Source organism: Boleophthalmus pectinirostris, unplaced genomic scaffold (genome assembly GCF_026225935.1).
Source record: "Boleophthalmus pectinirostris isolate CB_2022bp ecotype Guang Dong unplaced genomic scaffold, ASM2622593v1 HiC_scaffold_17, whole genome shotgun sequence".
Classification (NCBI taxonomy): Eukaryota; Metazoa; Chordata; class Actinopteri; order Gobiiformes; family Gobiidae; genus Boleophthalmus; species Boleophthalmus pectinirostris.
In genome coordinates this window covers 6,211,879-6,234,324 of record NW_026571115.1, presented here as the reverse complement: position 1 = coordinate 6,234,324, position 22,446 = coordinate 6,211,879, and the positions used below count along the sequence as shown (strand labels likewise).

At 43.3% G+C, this 22,446-nt stretch overlaps 2 protein-coding genes across 3 annotated transcripts in view; one reads left to right on the top strand and one right to left on the bottom strand.

Moving 5' to 3' along the window:
- smg1 (SMG1 nonsense mediated mRNA decay associated PI3K related kinase) overlaps positions 1-14,920 on the bottom strand; it is a 42,798-nt gene extending 27,878 nt beyond the window's left edge. The window contains exons 1-15 of one of the 2 annotated variants that reach the window (XM_055152382.1): positions 14,617-14,920; positions 13,683-13,825; positions 12,086-12,235; positions 8,612-8,748; positions 7,099-7,157; positions 5,493-5,706; positions 4,425-4,550; positions 4,255-4,327; positions 4,078-4,175; positions 3,789-3,962; positions 3,487-3,708; positions 3,263-3,364; positions 2,538-2,828; positions 1,648-1,778; positions 432-593 (exon numbers count right to left, since the gene is read on the bottom strand). In XM_055152382.1, coding sequence (XP_055008357.1) covers positions 432-593; positions 1,648-1,778; positions 2,538-2,828; positions 3,263-3,364; positions 3,487-3,708; positions 3,789-3,962; positions 4,078-4,175; positions 4,255-4,327; positions 4,425-4,550; positions 5,493-5,706; positions 7,099-7,157; positions 8,612-8,748; positions 12,086-12,235; positions 13,683-13,825; positions 14,617-14,711 — 2,177 coding nt within the window. In that variant the 5' untranslated portion in view covers positions 14,712-14,920. The remainder of the gene's footprint in view (positions 1-431; positions 594-1,647; positions 1,779-2,537; positions 2,829-3,262; positions 3,365-3,486; positions 3,709-3,788; positions 3,963-4,077; positions 4,176-4,254; positions 4,328-4,424; positions 4,551-5,492; positions 5,707-7,098; positions 7,158-8,611; positions 8,749-12,085; positions 12,236-13,682; positions 13,826-14,616) is intronic. The other variant, XM_055152383.1, reaches the window with a different exon arrangement.
- fbxl16 (F-box and leucine-rich repeat protein 16) overlaps positions 13,823-22,446 on the top strand; it is a 24,292-nt gene continuing 15,668 nt past the window's right edge. The window contains exon 1 of the mRNA XM_020933101.2: positions 13,823-13,895. The gene's annotated coding sequence lies outside the window, so the exon portion shown is untranslated. The remainder of the gene's footprint in view (positions 13,896-22,446) is intronic.

The window sequence follows — 22,446 nt, the reverse complement described above, 5'->3', positions numbered from 1 at the left end:
GATGCAGCTTTAAAGTTAACTCCAATTGATGTGGCTGTGGAAGAAGGAAACAGAGCTGCTGCACGTGAGCTTGACATCAGTGAGTTGATGGTGAGATTTTGGCGACGGCAGCTTAACGAACTGACTCAATGCAAAAAGACGACAAAAACTTTCAGAGGCGATAAAAGCAGACGGCCCGAACTGGAAAACGTTCTTGAAGACGTGGACACCTGTGGCTTACTTTCAGGTGCGGCCGATATATGCACAATTTAAAAATTTTGTTAAAATATAGTTGATGCGGTTTATATTTAGGTGCATTCAGTAGTCCGAAAACTACAGTACACAATTTCTAGTTCTCTGTCTCCATGACAACAATAAGAAATATGAATGTGTTCTGAAGTGCTCTCCTGCCTGTACAATCACATATGATCTGTGTTGCATCTGGGGCAGACCTGGACTCCGAGTAGAGGTGCTCCTTGACCAGCAGCGCCCCCAGCAGGTTGAGCACAGTGCTGAAGTGCTTCTTGGTTGCTGTGGTGACCGTGCTGATGACCGCTCCATCAAACAGAGAGGGGGACGACGATGACAGGCTGGACGAGATGAAGTGGTCGTGTCTGCTCACAAACAAGCATACAGGGCCAACACACAGCCACATTAGAGGAAATACAGGTGGACGTGAGAAGCTTCTGTTTACAGTAAAATATTACAGTTGCTAAAAAAGAAAGTCCTATCTTTTAATGCTACACTGCCCAAACCAGAGTACAAAAGGTAAAAGTCCATTTGCACAATCAGCGTTCTACATAATGCAATACAAGCTGTGGAAGAATCTATCTACTGAACTAACTCCCAGACATGTATTGTAAAACTTATGGTTGTGAAGCACTGACAATACTGAATGACCTCCCTTTAGATGAGATCTGCTGAAGTTTAATGAGCTCAACCTTTTGTTTTGTGTTTTACGACATGCCATACCACACACTGTGAAACTGAACACCGGCTTATTTGTGTAGGATTTTGATGGGTAACAGTTTTCATAGAAGAACTATTTAAGCCTTTTTACCATACAATACAATAAAATACGGATATTTAATCAACAGACTGATGGAAGAGTGAAATGCAAAAATGGTGAGTAAATATGTATTTTATATGAGTAAATCAAGTCATGATGGAGATGAGTGGTCACTTTGTGGGGGTACGTATAGGGTGGAGAGTGGACACTGAAAATTGTTCTTATGGTAGATTGAGTGTAACCGCATCTTTTATTCTTATAAATCAGGGACAGTTAGAAACCAACTATTCAGCTAGAATTTGGTGTGGAACATGTGTTTATAACTTCAGAAAGCACTTTGAATTACTTTGTGTACGAATTGTGCTATACAAATAAACTTGCCTTGCCTTCATTTTGTACATTTCCCTTTCAAATAAAGCCTAAACCAGTTCCTTTGTTTCAAAAGGCTGTTGCTGCATTTTAGTAATATTAATTAACTAAAGCTAAATAGATTGAAAAAGGTTTACCTAATACAAACTCTGAGTACACTATTGTGTGTGTGCAAGTGAGGTCAATGGGTGGTTTCCAGACCCATACAAAATCAGAAACCATTTGGCCTTTAGCTCTGATGGCAGTTTAACCCACTACTCGTCGTACAGCATAAAGAAGCAGAGGCTCACCGGGTGCAGTGGGAGTACAGTGTGTAGAGCACAGCGTATTGGACCGCAGGGTAAAACACTGCCAGCTCTGAGTGAACCAGCAGCAGGTCTTGACTGAGCAGAGCAAACACGGTCGGGGACAGCGCCCACATCTGCAACACACAAACGACTCACACATTACACTAGCTCCAAAAATATTATTTGGTGTCTGGTTTGAAGGTGTCTCCAAACTTTTGACTTTCTAAATTTTATATACTACCTAATTCCATATATCTTGCATATACTTGATATCTTCTGTATGTACAGAAAAAAAGTATAATAACTCTGTGAATTTGAATATAAAATATAAAAATATTTTAAGTAGCCACCCTTTGCTCTGTCAACAGTGTTGCAAAACCACAGCCTTCTCTCAATGAGCTTCATGATGAATTCACATAAAATAGTTTTCACTTCACAAGTCTGCCTTGCCAGGGTAAAGAAATGCCCAGAGTGCAAAGCAGTGATCAATGTAAACGGTAGCCATTAAAAAAATATAATAATAATAATAATAATCTAAAAGAGGATACATTTCTTTTGTGTTTAGTTTTGTTTGCAACAATCCATGCATGTTCATGCTTTCAGTGACAATCTACAATGTAATCATGGAAATAAAGAAATAAATGAAATTTTACTGGCTGTGTTTACAAACATAACATATTCTTTGATTTAATAAAAAGAAAAGCGGACTCCCCTGTGCGTTACCATGGAGCTCCTGTTCAGAACAAATATAACTTGGTGAAATAACTGCAGTGGAGTGAGGTTTGATCAAGGTGCATAGATACTGTAAAGCAGGCGTCACCTTCCTCTTATCAATGCTCAGCTAAAACAGTGCATGTCCTGTTATCCCTTCCAGTTCCAGTGGCAGGCCTTACCCCGATCAGAGAGTTCTTGGTGTTTCCAATGGTGGTGAGGGTGCTGAGGTTGAAGATGACTGTGAACTGGGCCTTGTCTGGGGGTAGACTGAGGGAGGAGAAGGCCGGGTGCTGGAGACTTTGTGCTGGACTTTCAGGGCTCTGGGGGCTGTAAGGAGGCTCCAGGCTGCTCTGGAGACTGCACAGAGCACACGCCATCTCCCCCAGTACCAGCTTATAGGCCGCCTCCAGAGTGGGGATGTTCTTCAGGCTCAGCAGGGCCTGGTACACGCTGTGCACTGCAGACATCACCTGCAGATGAAGAGACATTAGAAAAGCTCCAAGACAATGTCCGATTGGCTTCAAATATTGGTCATTTCATTCAAACTGATGAAAAAAGATACCAAAACTAGAATGGAAACTAGATAATAATTTTAGCAAGCATCAATACATACACAGTCCAGATCACAGGACAGAAATGAATCTTTCATGAATAGCTTTAGAATGATCTTGAGCTGTATCAGAACAAATCTAAGAGCACATAGACGAGTATACGCCCATGGACCACTATGGAACCTAATTGGACACACATTACACCGATATAAGGCCACATGGTCTAATAATATTTAATTTATAATGTTTTTTATAATCTGTGTGGTATTGGAATCGGCATTGAGCATCGACTATATTCCTTATATATCAAGAAGAACTGTTCATATTGTGACGACACTACTGCCTACACCAACCTCGTTCTCTCTGTGAAAGCGGAGCTCGAGCAGCAGAGAGTCTGGGGCCAGTAGTTTCTCCACATACGACGCTGGCAGCTTGGTGTTCACTTGCTCCACAATCTGACATTGTAAAGAGTTAAAACACGTGACATTTATGGGGCACTATGTATTTTGGATGATAATAAACGTGTGTTTTATGCTGTGACTCTAAACATGGTGTTGCATGCTTAAAGCAGTAGTACCAGAGTGAGCAAGCTGAGCACGGTCAGGTTGAAGTCGGAGCCACAGGTCCTGCAGCAGTTGAGCTGGTCCAGTCCGTAGGCCAGTACAGCATCCATCAGAGGCCCACATGGCTCCACACTGGCCAGCAGCACCCCCACACACTCATTCCCCGCGGTCAGCACAGACTCACAGAACTGCACCTGTTTGGCTGTGCGCACACATGCCAGCACTCGAGTCAAAACCTGTTCACACACAGAGGGACAGTGTGGTTTAACAATGGTGGTTAAATGTGAGACATGTCAGAGTGCACCAGAGCACTTACATCTGTGACATAGGCCTCTGTAATGGGAGGCCCTCTTGCTGGAGTAAACCTCTCTCCAATGCTGCGCACTACTGAGCTGAAGACCCGCAGAAGAGCAGCCAGTTTGGGCAGAGACACAGAGGGAGGAGGGATGTCCTCTTCCACAACCTCCACAGAGCCCACGTGGTTCAGGTCCTGCACACAGCATAAAGGAAAACTATAAGACTCTATATCAAGAGCACAGAAGAAGGCTCTTCATAAAACACACTAGTGTAATGTAATGCATATTTAAAGGCAGTGATAAGGTCACCTCTGCGTAGGCTTCCATGTCCTCCAGGAACTGTCCAAGTAGAGTGGTGGAGAAGGTGAGGTCTGCCACCCAGAACTGCTCCAGGCTCTGCAGCCAGGCTTACAGAAGGGTAAATCACATGTGAGTTTTGGTCCAAATAACATACAAATAAAACGTTAAAAGCAGTCAGCTCCTTACTCGACACCTGCTGTGTGAGAGACTGCTTCTGGGTGTGGTCAATATGCCAGCCCACCAGGATGTCCACCGTGTCCTGTGAAACAAATACCAGAGTAACACAGTTTAGATGGGCTCTGTGCATATGAGGAGGAGGAAAAAGAGGAGGAGGAAGAGGAGGAGGAGAGTCTGACCCTGAAGTTGGTGCTGAAGACATGTGGGTAGCAGCGGGCCACCTGTAGGATACACCTAACGCTCTGACACAGCAGCTCTGGCGTGTCCACGTTCTCCAGGATGGACTGCAGGTTGTTCATCACCATCTGAAGCACAGACACATCATGTTCCTGGAGCAGACTAAACAAACTACTGCTCTGATCATGCTCATTTACACTATAGTCATGCAGCTTTAAAACATGCCATGTGTATCATTGTCACACTGCATTTATTTAACCCTAAACACTTCTGCAAACTAAAGTCAGTTCATAGTTCCTAAGATGCAGGTTTGTTCTGCATGAAGGGCTGTTGGTTTGGGCTCTGGTGTATCAAACCTCAGACATGCTGCAGCACGCCTCTGAATGGAGCCTCAAATACTAGGTTTGAAGTGCATGAAGCAGAGCATGATGTTAGAGGCTCAAGAGGAGGAAGGTCTGTTGTCACTAGACTAGACCAGCGTTTCTCAAACTGTGGTATGTGAGCTCCTTCACATGCTACACGGACAGCTCTTCAGTATATGGATTTGCCTCATTTAGAGTCCATTTTATTCACTTCTGTCTTCCTTTGGGTAACTTTTGTTTAGAACTAGAGAGGAAATGATGTAGTCCACTGGATTGCATCACACTTGAACTAGTTCTGGTCTAACTCAGAATGCCAAATCATTTCTTGGGTGTGAAAGAATATTTTATAGCGCTGTAATGTTAATGTCTTTTATTACAGGCAGAAGAGCCCATTGAAAAACAACATCTCTTCTAAATAATCCACCATTTTAAAACACATCTGTTGACAAACTATTTCATTGGTGCAGACTGACTGTGTATAGGAGATTCATCTCTCAAAGATGTTAAAGTCAAGCACATGCCTCAGAATAAATGTTTAAACTAGGGTCTGAGAAAGCCAAGAACTAGTTAGATTTAAATAGATACTTTCTTCACCAAATTCATATTTTTCAAGCAAAAGGGAAGTATCAGAAACAGATATTCTAGAATAAATATGACTTATTTTGTCCAACGCCTCATGTTAGACATGCTGGTTTAGTACTGTCCCACCTGCATGACATGAGAGAAGGCCTTCCTCTCTCCGGCTGCCTCCAGGGCCCTCTGTGCTGCCACCAGGTAGAGCAGGCGCACCTCATCCCGGGTGCTGGATGAGAATTTGACAAAGAGCCACTTAAAGATGCGCTCGGCCTCATAGCTCAGGACGGTGCAGAGCAGACCGAGGCAGGAGGCTGCGTCCTGCCTCAGCTCCCACAGGAGTTTACTGCTGTGAGACACAAACACACACAATCAGCTTCATTTGGACTCACATCCAAAAGTAACAGTTACCTTAGTAACTACATAGAGAAATGTGTCTTTAGGCTCAAGGTCTGAATAAAAGTCACATTTACTGAAGAATTTAAAATATCTCCAGTAAGATGTGTTTGTGTCTGCGATACAGTTATAATCTATGACACCCATGGATCCTTATGTTATCATCTGGACATTTTAAATCACAATACGAAAATGACAATATAACAAACAAGTGACTTCTTCTATGACTTCTGTGTTATCTCCCACTGAGCACTGCAGTTTTCTAACGTCAAGGTAAACGTCATCACAACAAAGAGTGACATGCTGTCGGCCCTTCTAATGGATAGCTGCACATCACAGAAGATTTTTTTTTTTTTTTTGTAGCTGACGAATACTACATGTATCACCAATTGGAGAAGGAAGTGTGTACATCCCACTGGGCGTGTACAGGTGGAGCTGAAAACGGAGAATGATTAAAGTAATGGCCACTTGAATACAGGATAATAAAGATGACTCAAACGTGCATGAATCACTCCAAATACAACTTCAGAGACATGCTTAAACACTCTAAAAGATCAATTTTGACCAAAATCTGAATTGACACAAATGTTTGTAAAAGATCTAAACTACAGAGTTAGGGCTGCACCACGTATTCCAAACAAATCACAAGTAGGCAAGTAAGTAGGCAAAATGATCAAATATTTTAGGTAATAGTGTATATATGTGTTATGTACCATAAATGTGCATTATGTACCAAATAAAATAAAAATGATAGTAGTTATACTAGAAGCATGTCCTGAAATGCACAGGGTTCTTGCATTAGTTTATCAGCACATCATATTTCAGTCTTGTCTGCTGATATTGACAATGTGCACTATTTTTGAAAGAGGAATTGCAAATCTAATCACAGTACTGGCTAGGGCTGTGCAAAAACTTGACAGATTGATAGATTGCAATCTCTGATTTGGTCTGTCTCAATGATAAGGCACGTGCATTTTAATCAACAGGTCTACAGCCAATCACTTGGCAGTAAGAGTCCATGATGCTGATGTTTTACACTTTTGTTTAGGAAAAAGCAACCTGAGTCACAGTGCCTCTCTTTATGTCTCCTCATGTGTTCACAAGTTTTGACTTAAACCTGCACAGTTTGACTAAAGTCCAGGCTCCCTCTTTCTGCTCCCCCTGCCACTCTGATCCAACTGCAGCTCCTCACCTTTTCCCCTCGTTCTCTCCTCTGGTGCGCATTTTCATTATAATCCTAGTTAGGTAAAGTAAACAACTGTTTTCTCACCATTTACTCAACTTAAGACCTCATTTAGCAGATGGACATCTCAGGTGTTTCTGTTGATTCAATCAAAGGCCTTACCTCTCATTCAGAATATCATTCAAGGTGCTGAGGATGTTGTCCAGTTGTTTGCCCAATGTCTGCCACACAAAAGGGGAGAGTACAATGTCACAAGAACAGTTACATCACTGAGCTCTGTGCTCTAAACCAAAAGAATTCTCAGTTGGAGTTTGCTGTGTAACCATCAGATTGCAGATGTGTGACCTGGTTAATGGTTCATATCTCTAATCACTGGGCCTGTCCATACGAAACAAAAACTGTCACAGTATAAATAGGCAAATGTAAAATTATGTATTACAGCATCAGAAAGTGGGGGCATTATTCAAACCCCAAAAATCATTGTCACTTGAAAGGAACTTTAAGCCATAAGATTAATATGATAAATTTACGGAGCAAGTCACAAATTAATTTCCATATTTGCAAATCATAAATTTAGATATTGCTTTCAAAAATAACAGAATGTTCAGACTGACAGCCGTGAGAGGGCGCTCTAGAGGCTTGTGTATCAGTATTCTACACATATCTCCTGCAGAAAAAGCCACTGTCCTGCTGCAAGTAGTGAAATATGCAGCAGAAAATGGTAATCGAGCAGCAGGAAGAAAGTTTGGAGTGAGCAAGAAACTTGTGAGCGACCGGCAGAAAACAGGAATGGAGAACGCAGCTTCACGGCAACTGGGAGGGTGCACCATGTAACTTTCCTGGAAGTCATTAGATGACAAAGTATGCACTTCAGTGACAACTGAAGTTGCGTGGATTTGCTCAGAAGTGACACCAACGATGAAGAATTCAATGGATTCAATGGATTTAGTAATTTGGCGTGAGATGGAGAGTTTGGTAAATATATATTCTGTTGTTTATGCTATAGTTATCTGAATAATTGTTAATATGTTACGTTAACATATTAACGTGTATTTAGCCTGTTGTTCTTTATTCTATTGTTATTACTAGAACTTGCCTTTCAAGATAAAATGTCGGTTCCTGGTCCCCGATTTTATAAAATAAATTTTCCCCAAAAAGTGCAACTTATAGTCAGGTGTGACTTATGTTTTTTTTTCCTTCTTCATTACGCATTTTTTGGCTGGTGCGACTTACACTCAGGAGAAACTTGTAGTCCAAAAAATATGGTACTTTCTTTTCTGTTCCTATGTGTCCTTATATGTGTGTAATCCTCAGTGGTGCAGGTAGGTTCCATAGTGGTCCATGGGCGTATACTCGACTATGTGCTCTTATACTTGTTCTGATACAGCTCAACATCATTCTAAAGACATTCAGGAAAGGCTCATTTCTGTCCTGTCAGAGGCCCTTTTTTAGTACTGATACCAGCTCAAATGAGTATCTAGTTTAAGTACAAGTAAAAAATCTGATTTTCTATACTTTTGACAACCCTACCATCTTGTCTTATCATGTCTTTGCGTGTGTGTCTAAATTGAAGACTAAACCAGGACAAACACAATCCCAAACTAGGAGCACAAAGCCTGACTAAGAGTAGCCTGTTAGGATGGGGGTCCCCCTAGCAGGAGCTCTGCACACCCACCGTCTTGCTCTCGCTGTGGCTGATGAAGTCCTTGAGCTGCTTGAGCGTGGCCAGTCTTCTGTCCCGGTCGTCCTCGCGGGACACTCGGCGTAGCAGGTTGGACAGCCGGGCCTCGTCCGAGTGAGCCATGGCCCTGTCTGCAGCACAGGACACATGGAGGACACACGGCGAACACACGGAGGATACACGAAGAACACATAGTGGACACACGGTAAGCATGCTTCAACAATATCAACGTCTTAAAATAAGACACTAAATAAGTTCAGTGGAATATAAAGCAGTTTTAAAGCCTCCAGAGAATCAGTGCAGTGTGACTGTTGGTCACATGAACATTTTACACAAACGGACTGACCATATGTCAAATTTAAGCGGCAACATTTTTCCCCAAATTGGTCACTGAAATGAATAGGATCCCCCTTAAATCAGAAGGGCCACCACAAGAAAGCACTTTTAAGGAGCATTTAGAGGCAAAAGTGTGCGGGCCAGTATAAGGTGAATGCAATGAGGAGGCCTGGCATTATGATCACTACATCGCATGTATCCAAGAACAGATAAACAGCACAATTTTAGGCTCACTATTTATGCTGTGTGCTTTTCCTTTGCATTAGTGGTAGGGATGCACTGATACAGATCCAATTCAACAATTCACAATTCAATAAGAATTTTCATCACATCAGGAACAACATGAACGCGGCAAAAACTTATTTTGATTCCATAATTATTTCTCACATAGATTAGTGTTTAACCACTTGGTCTCTTGTCTGCCCCACAACACTTAAAACCATTGAAAATTTCTGTAAAAGAGTCTAAAAATACTTGATTTAAAAATCCATTTCCCACCACCACTGTCACATTCTGAAAAAGCACAGGCTTTTGGACTTTAGCAACATGGTCACCCTTAAAAGGACTTGCCTAATTGATAAGGTCCCTCACACCAGCACCATTAAAGGAGAACATCAAACACAAAGACATTTCAGAAAGAACCACGTGAGCCCCACCAGGGGAGACCTGCTCATACCCCACAGACCACCTCTTTGGTCAGAATGGATTATCTGTCCAAGGTGGGAACCTGTGGAACAGTCTTCCACTAACACAGAGAGTGTCCTACATACAGCTCTTTTAAAGCTCAAATGAAAAACTGGTTATGCTCAAACCAAACATGTGTCATGTACAGTGGCATTCTGATTTGAATTGATCTTCTATGGACACATACTTGCATGTACTGAATGTGTGGCCAAACTGACTGCAAAATAATGAGAATTGTGCAATATTTGATTGTTTGGCCCCCTGTGACCAGCCCTTTGGGACAATGGATGGAAATGAGTCTTAGAATACACTCTGGTGTGTTTCCATTCATGTTGTGTCATGTTTGTTCATTAACATGCTCTGTCCCAATCAAATAAATAATAAAATAAATGCAGATATTGGTATCAAATATCGGCACTGATTCTGAATAAATAGCTGGATAGGGTATCGGTTCATAATATTTATTAAGCCAATAACCTGGTTGGACCTTTAGATGTAACAAGACAATTTACATGCTCATTGTGGTCTAGAACATCTGAGAAGATTTGAACTTTGATTCATACAAAGTGCTTCAGTCATCATTTTAAGTAGAAACAACAGTTATATAACACAATTAGATCACATGTGTAATAAGCAATTTTCTGTCCTACACTGGGATCAGCAGATAATTAGCCATAGGAATGATATTTATATCGGAACTGAAAAAGCTGGATCAGTGCATCCCTTTTGTAGTATGATAATATTTCAGCTGTCCAGGGTTGAGTAAGTCACTTGTATTGCTATACCTATACCCAAACCTGTCACAAAAACACACTGTGAAGCACAACATACTGTTAAAGAGAAATGTAACATTAAACAGTAATATTGAAAGTACTTTATGCCACTGACTCAAAACACATATTTAAATATATTATATCACTAAAATGCCTGAGCGACAACAAAGAAACAGCAGAATCAACTAATAATTAACCATAATCAACTGTCTCCAGCTCACATCGTTTTACAACTAAAACCCTCATTACTGCAAAGAGAAAGTGCAAGCGATAAATACTGAGCCCAAAAATATATTGTTCCAGCTGTAATATAACACTGAACGATAAGTAAATATAGTACTAATTATACTTTTATTCTGTTCTTTATTTCTTGCAGCTCATGCCGTTTAATTAGGGCTGGATAATTAATGGAAAGCTGGAGAAATTGTGATTCGATCATGTGTAACAATCAGTGATATGATCAATATCAGTTATCACGACAGGCCTAACTATCTGTTGAACGTCTCAGACAAACTTGACAATCCAACGGTTGTATGCACTGATTATAAGAGTAAGAGATATGTCAAAAAAGAACTATCCAGATACACATGTACACTTAAGATCTTTATAGTGCCCAGAAGAGGTAAATAAAGTCACCTGCTTCCTCTGAAAATCACACTCAGATTGGTTAAAGGGGATTATTTTATTTCTATGGGGTATTAACTGCTAAAACACTGCATATTTAGATCACTGTGTTACCTTTTAATGTTTTGATGCTATATTTCTATATAATGCTATATTTACTGAAAACAAGTATTAACATGTTTTATAAGTTTCACTTTCGTTTTTAAGGCTCCCTTTGCTCCCCTGGTTAAGTCACTCCCCCTTCAGAGCACCATCAGAACACAATCAGCATGCAATGTGCATCCTGCTAATGAAACTCCTGCATATCACATCAGGTTTGTCAAGTTGCTGTGTATCGTGTTGCAGTTTTGTATCATGTTGTTGTATATTTGGAGAAGTGTCATGTGGGAGCATGGGTGATGTAGGCTTGTGGGTGGAGCCTTGCACTGAATCTTACAGCTAACTGTAAGGAGGGTTCCAATAAGGTCCACAAGAGATGGTTAAATTACTCAAACATGATAAAAGCCAAATAAAATGTATTTTGCAGAATACCCTCTTTACAGTGTCTTTCTTTGAGCAAAGAGGTGCACTCAAGAGAAAATGTGTGAATTATGGGGATTTGATCAAAATAGCAGATGGTCACAGGAGTGGGTCACGATTGGATATTTTAATAATCAACATTACCCAGCCCTAAATGGTTTGACAAAGAATATTTCACAAGGAATAATACAAACAGGACCTGTATGCTGCAGAGGTTAGCAGCAGTGGACCAGTCCTAGGGTGTGCTCACACTAGCCCAACAGAGCCGTGCCCAAGCACCGTACCACACCCATGGATGGCACTGTGGGACTTTGGCCCGGTTGGAGGAGATGGGCCAAAGCACGGCACAATTGGTCATGTACACGCACACACATCACTTTACTATACGAGCCCCTGTGTGTGTGCTAATGTTACTCATACGAGGAAAACAATCAACAGTTGGGTTCTACTGCAAAATGCATTGTCTGTGTGTCAAATGAATAAATGTTTTTGGAGCAAAATTGTAATCATCCCTCAGTCCCTCAAGTCTTACCCTGTGATTTCCTCATGTCCTTTGTAGCTAAAGCACGGGATCCATGCTGAAAAGGGGTGGAGTCCGGTGTCACGTCATTGGGCCTCAACTCTTGCCCCAGCGACTTCCAATCAGCTGTAGTATCACCAGCATAACAAGGGCCATATCCACCTGTCACACACACACACACACACACAGATCATACAATGCCACATCCACCTATCACACTTTCCCAGACATGAGGTACACAGTTAATTTCACCTAAGCCGTGCTTCCACTCCAAAAGCTAGAGAAACACAGTAATCACTCATTTAGAAGACTTTTTGGGCTTCTGCAGAGTATTTAAGTTGCTCTGAGTGACAGCCTTAAACAGCTGTCAAATGTGCATCCTCCAATAGATGTTTGTGGAATCCCTCAGTCGTCCAGGTAGGATCTATAGCTAAAAAAAATCTATTCTGTCTATTGGGCAAAGGTTTTAGAGTGAAAACATTTCACCACTCAACCAAGCAGCTGCTTCAGTTCTACACTGAAACAAACACATTTGTTTACAGTTTCTGTTTGTTAGCCAAGTCTGTTGAACTACACCAAGTGTCAACTGTGCAAGAGTCATATTTGCATAATCACAAATCGCAAAAAGCCCATAATGGCAATCCCTATTGTTTCCTTGTTTTGATTTAAGTCTAAGGAACCTGTATGCTGCGTTTGAACTTTCAATGATGTGTGGTGTCCCAAAGACATTAGCCCTTACACAGGAGATATTGGACTATTGGAGCTTTTCTGGTTGGTATCTCTGCTCACCCAGTCAGTTAAACTGGTGTCAGCTGTGAAGAACACCATTTAACAACCTCTACAAAGAGCATGCGCTGGTCCTGGCTCTTCAAAATGTCAGCCCAAGCATACAAGCACCAAAGCTCAGAGACTTACCTTACAAATGAACACAATGAGCCAGTGATGTGCACAGTTTGCTGACACCTGCTGGTGTCTGCATACATACATACAAACATACAGGTGCTCACACAATCAGTGGAAGTAGTGACAGCTGTGAAGTGCAGCCTACAGCTGCTGTGTAAAAAAGTCTTTAGGTAACACATTTGAATGCAGTCAGTTTTAAGTGAAAAAAGAGGAGAATTAAAAAGAAGTTTAATAATAACAACAATTCCATAAACTTGACCTAACTGTCTCCAGATATGAGGTAAACATGTTCAAATACAGCTTTTACTTAAAACTATTGTAATGCTGATTTAGTTTTCGTTACAAAAACGTTGGATACATTGGCAAATTTCTTTATGTTATAAAATGTGATTATCCAATCAGAAAGCAGAATGAGCCTCATGAGTCTCTTATTTGGGTGAACAGTTTCAATGCTGAAATCCAGCTGGTTTAAACTATGAATCTATGTTTAAACCTAAAAGAACTCTCTGATCTGACTGGTCACTACCTTCCACAGCCACAGCTGCCCTGGGGTAGAATGAACGAAGCTGCCAATCTGCACCATTGGCCACTACCACATACGCTGGCAACTACGACCACATGCACTGAGACTGGGATAGAACTACCAACCATCTGTGAAACGTTTAGGAAGTTTTATATTTTTAAGAGAGGAAACAGGAGGACTGACCATCTTCCCGTCTGTCTGGAGCAGCGCAGGCATCGCTGGACACTGCTGGGTCAGGGACACTGGTAGACACTTCACCGTGCAACACAGACGGGCCGAGTTCTCTGGACTTTACTCCCTCCGGGGTGGACGAGGAACTGTCAACTCTGGAGACACAGGAGCAGAACAACACGTTTAGCACAGGGAAGAGGCGTACGGTCCAAGCACACGGTACAGGTACACGGTCCAAGTACACGGTCCAAACGCACGGGCCAAGCATATCTCCCTCACTAATGATCCACTCACAGTCTCAGGACAGAGGTCTCGCCGCTGCGGGCCAGCTGTGCCCGCTCAGCCCGGGCTGACTGATGCCAACAGTTGGCTGTTCACACATGAACTTTACTACAGACAAGTACACCAAAAGTACAGTTCCGCCGTGTGGTTGACCACCGTGTCATGACTGTAGCTGTTTGTTAGCTTTTCTAATAAGAGCGTCAATAACAGCGCGGTAAAGACAAAGCGAAAGCACTCAAGAATGTGTCGTCCGAGTGCGTGACATTTGTACTACACGTTCACACTGCGCTCATTACGCACACAGATCCTATACAGATCCCATATATCACACATATATCACACATACATCACACATACAGCTGTTCCACGCAGCGCACACCGCAGGACACAGCTCTGGACAGCACAGTTAGCAGAATGTTAGCCGCCTTCAGCTAATCAACGGTAAAGTGCAACAGCAGTAGCTCCAGGCTGAGAGAGCCGCTGTACGGACACGTTACCCGCGGGCTAATGGCCTGTCCTGGCTGTGCCCTGGCTGTGTCCCGGCTCTACTCGGCCTTCACACATGTAAATAGTGTTGACACATAAGCCCCGCTTCCCATGTGTCCGCACAGAGAGCTCAGGCCTCGGACACAGCGCACACAGCGGGCTCTGCTGGTGCTCTCACCCGGAACAGCGCACGGACCTGGGCTGCCAGTCATTCCAGTGAGGCTGCAGTCTGTGGGCGCCGCTGAGCCGAGACCCCGTAGCTTTTCGGCTCATTCCCCTGTGGACAGCTGCATGGCCCGCAGAGCGCGGGGCGGGGCGGTGCTAGGGCGGTCCTGGTGCGGTGCGGGGCTCGGTAGTGGCTGGTGCGGGCGCTGGTGCGGGCTGTGACGCGGGCTGCGGGGCAGGTACACTCGGTCTCTCAGTGCCTCGGTGCTCCGGAGTTAGCTTGTATTCCAGGCTAAGCTAGGCTAACGCTAGTCACGCTTCTTCCACGGTCTGAGGCAGCACAACTTGACTGTGTTGTTATGAGCGCGCCCTGCTGGTAGCTGCGGTGTCTGCAGTGGGCGCATGTGTTTAAATCAATGGAAATCCAGTCCCACATCACAGTGCTGAGTGTGTTTGACCAGTACACACGCTCCTGAGTGAGTGTGAAGGCTTTCTACAGACTTAGACCAACTTTATTGAGCCACAAGGGAAATGATTTGGACACAGTAGCTCACACATCAATTAGTTATAACAAAGAGCAAAAATATAAATATTAACAATACATTCAAAATAAGTAGCAAAAATAACAAGAGACAGGTGTCAAATAAGGAATAATTATAATGTATATGTTCAAGTAAAAATAAAAAAATAGAATTATAATAATACAAATATATCTTTCAGCTATACACAGGATGTAAGAAGGAAAAACGGTGCAAATATGATATGACAGGACATAGGGCTGAGGATGAGTATTATAGTATGAACATAGTCCTGTATCTCACACTGAGTGGAACTGTAGGAGTCTGCTGGAGAATGAGCTCCTCTGTCCCTCTATGGTCTGGTGTACTGGGTGAGTTGCTGTACAGTTGTAGGGAGTATTATTTGTCCCTCTATAGTCTGGTCCATGATGGAGAGCAGTTTGTCCAGTGTCCTCGTGTCCCTCACTGTGACAAATGTCTCTAGCTCACAGTGGATCATGTGAGCAGCTTTACACATCAGTTTGTCTTTTCCTGGAGCTGCTCCCCCAGCAGACCACAGCCAAGTCCAGGGGCCTCCACAGACTGGGAGAAGATCTCCAGGAACTTGCAGTACACAATGAAAGAGCTGAGCTTTCTCATGAAGTAGAGTCTAGTCCTGCTCTTCTTTCACACAGCGTTACAGTTGTCCCTCCAGTCCAGTCTGTTGTTCACCTGGACACCAAGGCTCTTGTATCAGTCACTATTTCCACCACATGGAACTGGAGGGTGACGAGCTCCACTGGTGTCCTCTTCCTCCTGAACTCATCGCCAGTTCCTTGGTCTTGTCAATATTCAGGAGCAGATGGTTTGTCTAGGACCACTCCACGAAATTTGCTGTTAATGTGCTGTAATCCAGCTCCTGTCCATCTCTATATACCCCAGCATCTGTCCCAGCTCATGTCCAAGCACCTGTCCCAGCACTTGTCCATCTCTGATACACCCTGGTACCTGTCCCAGCTCCTGTCCCAGCTCCTGTCCAGCTCCTGTCCCAGCTCCTGTCCATCTCTGATACACCCTTCCACCTCAAAGTCATCAAAGAACTTCTGCAGGTGCAGGACTTGGAGCTCTACTGAAATCAGAGGTGTACAGAAACAAACGGACACAGGATTGTACCCTGGGGGCTCCAACATTACTGACCACAATATCAGGCAGGGTGCTCCCCGTCACACGTACTGAGGCCTACCTGACAGGTAGTCAGTAATCCAGGAGACAGTGGAGGAGCCGACACCCATCCTGAGCATCTTCTCACTCAGCAGAAAGGGCTGGATTGTGTTAAAGGCACTGGAGAAATTGAAAAGATGACAGATTGGATTGATATGCAAATTGTAGAGAGTTCAGGGATGGTGCCACCAGGGGTCTGAGCTGAGCAAGAACAAATTTCTCAAGCACTTTCATGACATGAGACATCAAAGTAACTGGTGTGAAATCATCAAGTCCAGATGGAATAGACTTTTGGGCATTTACACAGTGCAGGAGGTCTTCCATAGCACTGGTATCCTTTCAAGCTCCAGACTCAGGGTGAAGACACAGAGGGCCCTCATAATATTGATCGCTTATTTTAGTTGTTTTCAATTCAGTCTACTACTGCACAGAACTTGATTACTCCTTTTGATGTGTGTCCAGTGGTGGAAAGAGAACCTCAAATTTGCACTCAAATAAAAGTAGTTACATGGCTAAAATTACACTTGTAATGTGCTTTACAGACTTGTCGAAGTCTCTCAAAGCGCTACACCAGGAAATCATCAAACTAAGACCTGTGGGCCGACTCTGGCCCGCCTAATTGACCGTCCCTCCAGCCCCTCTGCCACCACTTGAACTGGCCATATGAGGGCCCTCAAAAGTTGTCATGGCCTATTTTTTTTGTATTACTTTTTGGCAAATAATCTGCATATTGTGTTTTGGTGATTTTTTTTTTTTCCCCAATTAAAAATATCTTTATATGAAGTATTTATATTAAAATTATTATATGACATATTTACATTCGACGCCAAATTTTCTGCCAAGTTTTATTCTCCTGACAAGCTCGAGATCAAACAGTGACAGTCAACACACAGGCAGAGTACTGTAACTGTAGTGTAGAGTACTGTGGTGTAGTTAAGACAGCAAAATGACGAGTGTTAAAGAAGTAAATGTTGACAGAGTGCAGAGTTTTGAAATAACAGTGCACGACCGATTCTTTTTGTGTTCAGTGTGAGGAGTGTGCAGTTTGTCTGATGTGTAAAGAAAATGTGGTGGTTTTCAAAGACTCTAATCTGCATTGTCAGGGTCAGACTATTCTGTTATACGGCCAGCCCCGACCCCCATCATAGTCAGAAGCAATAATGTGGCCTCCAGTGTCTTGCCTAAGAACACAATAACAGAACTTGGCCTGAGTGGGAAGTGATACTTAATTGTACTCAAAAGTAAACAGTAGTCTACACATGAAAAATTCTCAGGGTAAGTTACTAGTAACTTTTTAGCACATTTTTAGCAGCATTTTAGATTAGTATTCTATATAAATGAAACACTTTAAAGATGAATTTAGTCGTTTCAAACCATAATGGTCATATTCTCTGAGACTTGTCCAATCACAGCAGGTGATGCAGGTGATGGTGATTGTGACTGTGAGTGTGTGTGTGTTTAGAGAGGAGCAGAGACAGGTGTGAGACACATGTGGATCAGGACCACTGGAACATGTGCTCGACTCACTACTTATATGATTTAAAAGTGTCTCATCACAAGTACATGTTTAGAATTATACTCCACTGCAAGTACAAGTTTAAAAATATAATAAAAAAGTACAATTACCAAAAAATAAATAAATTAAATTAAAAATTAAAATAAAATTAATAATAATGATAAAAAATCAACTCAAAACAGGGTGGAAAGTAACTAATAAGTTACTTTCCACCCTTGTGTATATCAGGTCTCTGTGTATATCTGTAGATAGTTTCGGAGCTGGTGTCTCCCTGCTTGTCCCCATGGAAATAGCTAAGTTTAATGCCATACTGTGGTACATTTCAGGCAAAGCAATAACATCTCCATGGAGACAGACTAATAGTGGACCCACCAGAAAAGTTACATAGTGCATCTTTTAAAAGATGTGTTCATTTTTGGAGCAGTGCCTTTTGAATCATGAATCTGTCAACAATTAATGACTCATTGCAGTACTGCTTATGCTACTACTGCCACTACTACTACTACTATTACTACTGCTGCTACTGCCACTACTTGTAGTACTACTGGTACCACTTCTACTATTTCTATTGCTACCATATGCTATTACAACTACTTCTGCTTTTCCATGACTAGAAGAGACTAGTGCCCCTGTAGTGTAAGAACATGCTGAAAATTTTATTTAATACTTTTCTGTTGTATGTTGTACTACTGCTACTGCTACTCCCAGGACTACTATGACTACTACTACTGAACAGGCGTATGTGTGGCCCCCATGTGTGGCCCCTGTGTGACAGTATTGTTCTGCAGTGTGGAGTGTGTACAGAGCTGTGATCATAACAAAAGCACTCAGTCTGTTCTGTCTGTGTCCTTTCACCGTAAAACAGCACTATTCACCCATCACTCCCCTCAACCCCTCAACCCCTCAACCCTTACTCTCACAACCCTGACTCCCACAACCCTTACTCCCCTCAACCCCTCACCCCTCACTCCCACAACCCTCACTCTTCACTCTCACAACCCTCACTCCTCACTTCCACAACCCTCAATCCCTCACTCCTTCAATCCCTCAATCCCTCACCCGCTTACTCCCTCACCCCTCATTCTCATACTCACACACTCCCTCACACCCTTCACTCCCACGCTCCCTCACCCCCACACCCCTCACTCCCCCAAACAGGCCTACTTAGTTCCCCACTCCCACACTCCCTCACCCTTTCACCTCCCATAAATAGCCCTGTTCACCCTCTCACACCCACATCCCCTCACCCATTCACCCTCACACTCCCCCACCCCCTCACCCATAAACAACCCTATTCACTCACCCCCTACCTCACTCCCTCTTCCAGCCCTTTGTCTCACTCACAAAACAACCCTTTTCACTCCCTCACCCACACCCTATTTACGCCCTCACCCTCTCACTCTCACTCTATCTCACTCCCTCACTCACACCCTATCTCACTCCCTCACCCTCTCACTCACACCCTATCTCACTCCTCACCCTCTCACTCACACCCTATCTCACTCCCTTATTTGTTCACTCCCCCCCCTTCCTAACTCACCCACAAACTCAGACCCATTCTTGCCCTCACCTTTTCACTACTACTACTACTACTACTACTACTACTACTACTACTACTACTACTACTACTAACTACTAATACTACTACTACTACTACTACTACTACTACTACTATACTACTACTACTACTACTCTCACCCTCCTTCTTAGCAGCTCCATTCACTCCCTCAACTCTTCCTCACCCCCTCACTCCCCCCTTCACCGTGAGCCCTTTTTGGTGGGGCGGCCAGGACAAGAGCCAGCGCGGGCCCCGGTTGTGGGACCATGAGGGCCACTCCGGGCTCACCGTGCGTCACCGTTTGCGTCAGCGGCTCCACAACACAATGCTGCGCTCTGCTAGCCGCGCACCGCCAAATGCTGTCGCGGCCTAATTGTACTCTCTGTATGAATGACGGCAATTAGCAAAACACAAAGGCTGCAGTTATTTAGGCTAACCGTGACCGTGTCCCCTCAGAACCAAATGTCCCCTTGTCTCTGAAGGGTCACATCGGTTAACCCTGTCGTCAAACGAGCTGTACATTTGCACTTTACATTTCACAAAAGGTAAACTAACATAAAAGGAAACAAATCCAGCTTTTACTGATGGTAATTCTAATACTGATTTATTTTAAATCACAAAAACATTGGACATGATGGACCAGGTGTTCCAATGGTCACTACTTGTCAGCACCTGCACCAGTCATGAGGCAGTGTTGGGAAGGTTACTTTTCAAATGTATTCCCCTACAGATTACAGATTACATACCCCAAAATGTAATTTGTAAAGTAATTCATTAAATTACTTAAAGTGAGTAACGTAATCTGAATACTTTGGATTATTTAGTTTGCTGTAGAGAAGCAAAGACTCGGACAGAAGATGTTTTATCTGCTAAAAGAAAATAAAAAGCCCAGACTTTACTTAACCGTATTAAAAATAGTATTGATAGAAGACGAGGAGACATGTCTGCCCAACATGGTTTAGTCCTGTTAAATCCTGTTTTACTCCTGTTTTAGTCCCGGTTTAAATCAAGTTTAGATCTAGTTTAGACCTGGTTTTAGTCCGGGTTTAGTCCTGGTTTAGACCTGGTTTAGATCAAGTTTAGGCCTGGTTTTAGTCCCGGTTTACTCCTGGTTTAGATCTACTTTAGCTCTAGTTTAGGCCTGGTTTTAGTCCTGGTTTAGATCTACTTTAGCTCTAGTTTAGACCTGGTTTTAGTCCTGGTTTAGACCTGGTTTAGATCTAGTTTACACCTGGTTTAGTTTCCGGCAATGAGTGGAATTACTGAAAAAAAAAAAAAAAAGGCGGGGGATATAGCCCAAAATGTGAAAACGGGAAAATACCGCCGTGTAATCCATTTATTTCAGCAAAGTAACTGTAATCCAATTACCACTCACTGAAACAGTAACTGTAATCGAATACAGTTACTCACCACCATCTGCTCCTCCGCGGCACATCAAGGGAGAATCCAGAGGTATCAACAACCCCAGCACCTCGCAGTCGGCACCCTGTAAGACTGACTTGATTTGTTATTACTGTCGGCAGTCCGGACACAAGGCCTCAGTGTGTCCGATGCGTAAAGGTAAACTTCCCGGAGATGCTATGCTCCTCGTCCTGAGACTGAGCAATAAGGGATTAATAACACAATAAAAACTGAGAAACTGGTGACTGTGAATGGTCAGCAGGCTGTGGCACTTCTTCTCAGTGGGAGCTTTTCTTCCTTGATTAAGTGAAGTTTTGGTTCCTGTGGGCAGTACCGGACGGACATTGTCTGTGTTCATAGGGACTGTCACGTTTATCCTAAAGCAGAGGTCTGTCTAGAACTTCAGGGACAGCTGTACCTCCTGACTGTAGCTGTAGTCGACCACTTACCAAAGGACTTGATTCTTGGGACCGATTTTCATGCTTGCTCATGGCTCATGGTTCTTCCTGCAAATCTGACAGGGCGCTACTCCAACCACTTCCAGTTATCTCTGTTCCATTCCGCAAGATCGCCATGGATATTGTCGGTCCATTGCCACCGCAGCCGAGGACACCCGTACATCCTTTGCTTATTACAAGAAGCAGGGAAGGACTTTGGGGGAAATGTGGTGGGCAATATTGCATGTCCTGTTGTCAGCCGGTCTCAAGCCCAAACTGCTGGTCTCCAACCTTTGCCAGACTTGGATAGTAGTCTGTGCGAGTCCAAGCAACAGCGACGTTTTGAAAAAAAAAACCAAACTGATGGTAACAGACCATGATACTAAGGGCTTAACTGTTGAGGGGTCGTGGGAGGTGCCGGGTAACATTGCTAACTTGCAGAGACAGGATGCATCTTTGAAATGTCTGTTTGAGAAGGTAGTTGAAAGTCCAAACCCTACTTTCTTGGGCAAAGAGCAGTTTGTAATGGAGAATGACATTCTGTATGCTTATAATGATGGTTGCAAATGCCTGGTTGTCCCCACTAGCTGCAGATAGTTGATGTTGCACTTAGCTCACAAACTCCTCTGGGGAGGACATCTAGACCTTCACAAAAAGTTCCTCCGCATCAGCACCCGTTTTTTCTGACCCGGCATGTACATTGACATAGAAGCATACTGCACCGCATGTCAGACTTGTCAGCTCACTGGTTCTTCCTGCAAATCTGACAGGGCGCTACTCCAGCTGCTTCCAGTTATCTCTGTTCCATTCCACAGGATCGCCATGGATATTGTCGGCCCATTACCACAGAGTGGCCGAGGACACCAGTACATCCTTGTCCTATGCGATTACACCTGAGGCCTTCCCTCTCCGATCCATCACTGCTTCGAATGTCCTACGGGCCCTGATCCAGCTGTTCTCAAGAGCTGGAAGTCCGGAAGAGATTCTGACCGATCAGGCCATGAACTTCACTTCCCGGTTGCTGCAACTATTCCACAAACAACTGGGAATTTCTGCCATTAGGACCACTCCCCATCATCCACAGACCGATGAACTAGTAGAGCGGTTCAATCAGACTCTTAAAGCAGTGCTCCGGAAGTTTGTAGCCGTTTCGGGGAAGGACTGGGACCATTGGCTGCCATTTCTACTATTCACTTACAGGGAGGCTCCCTAA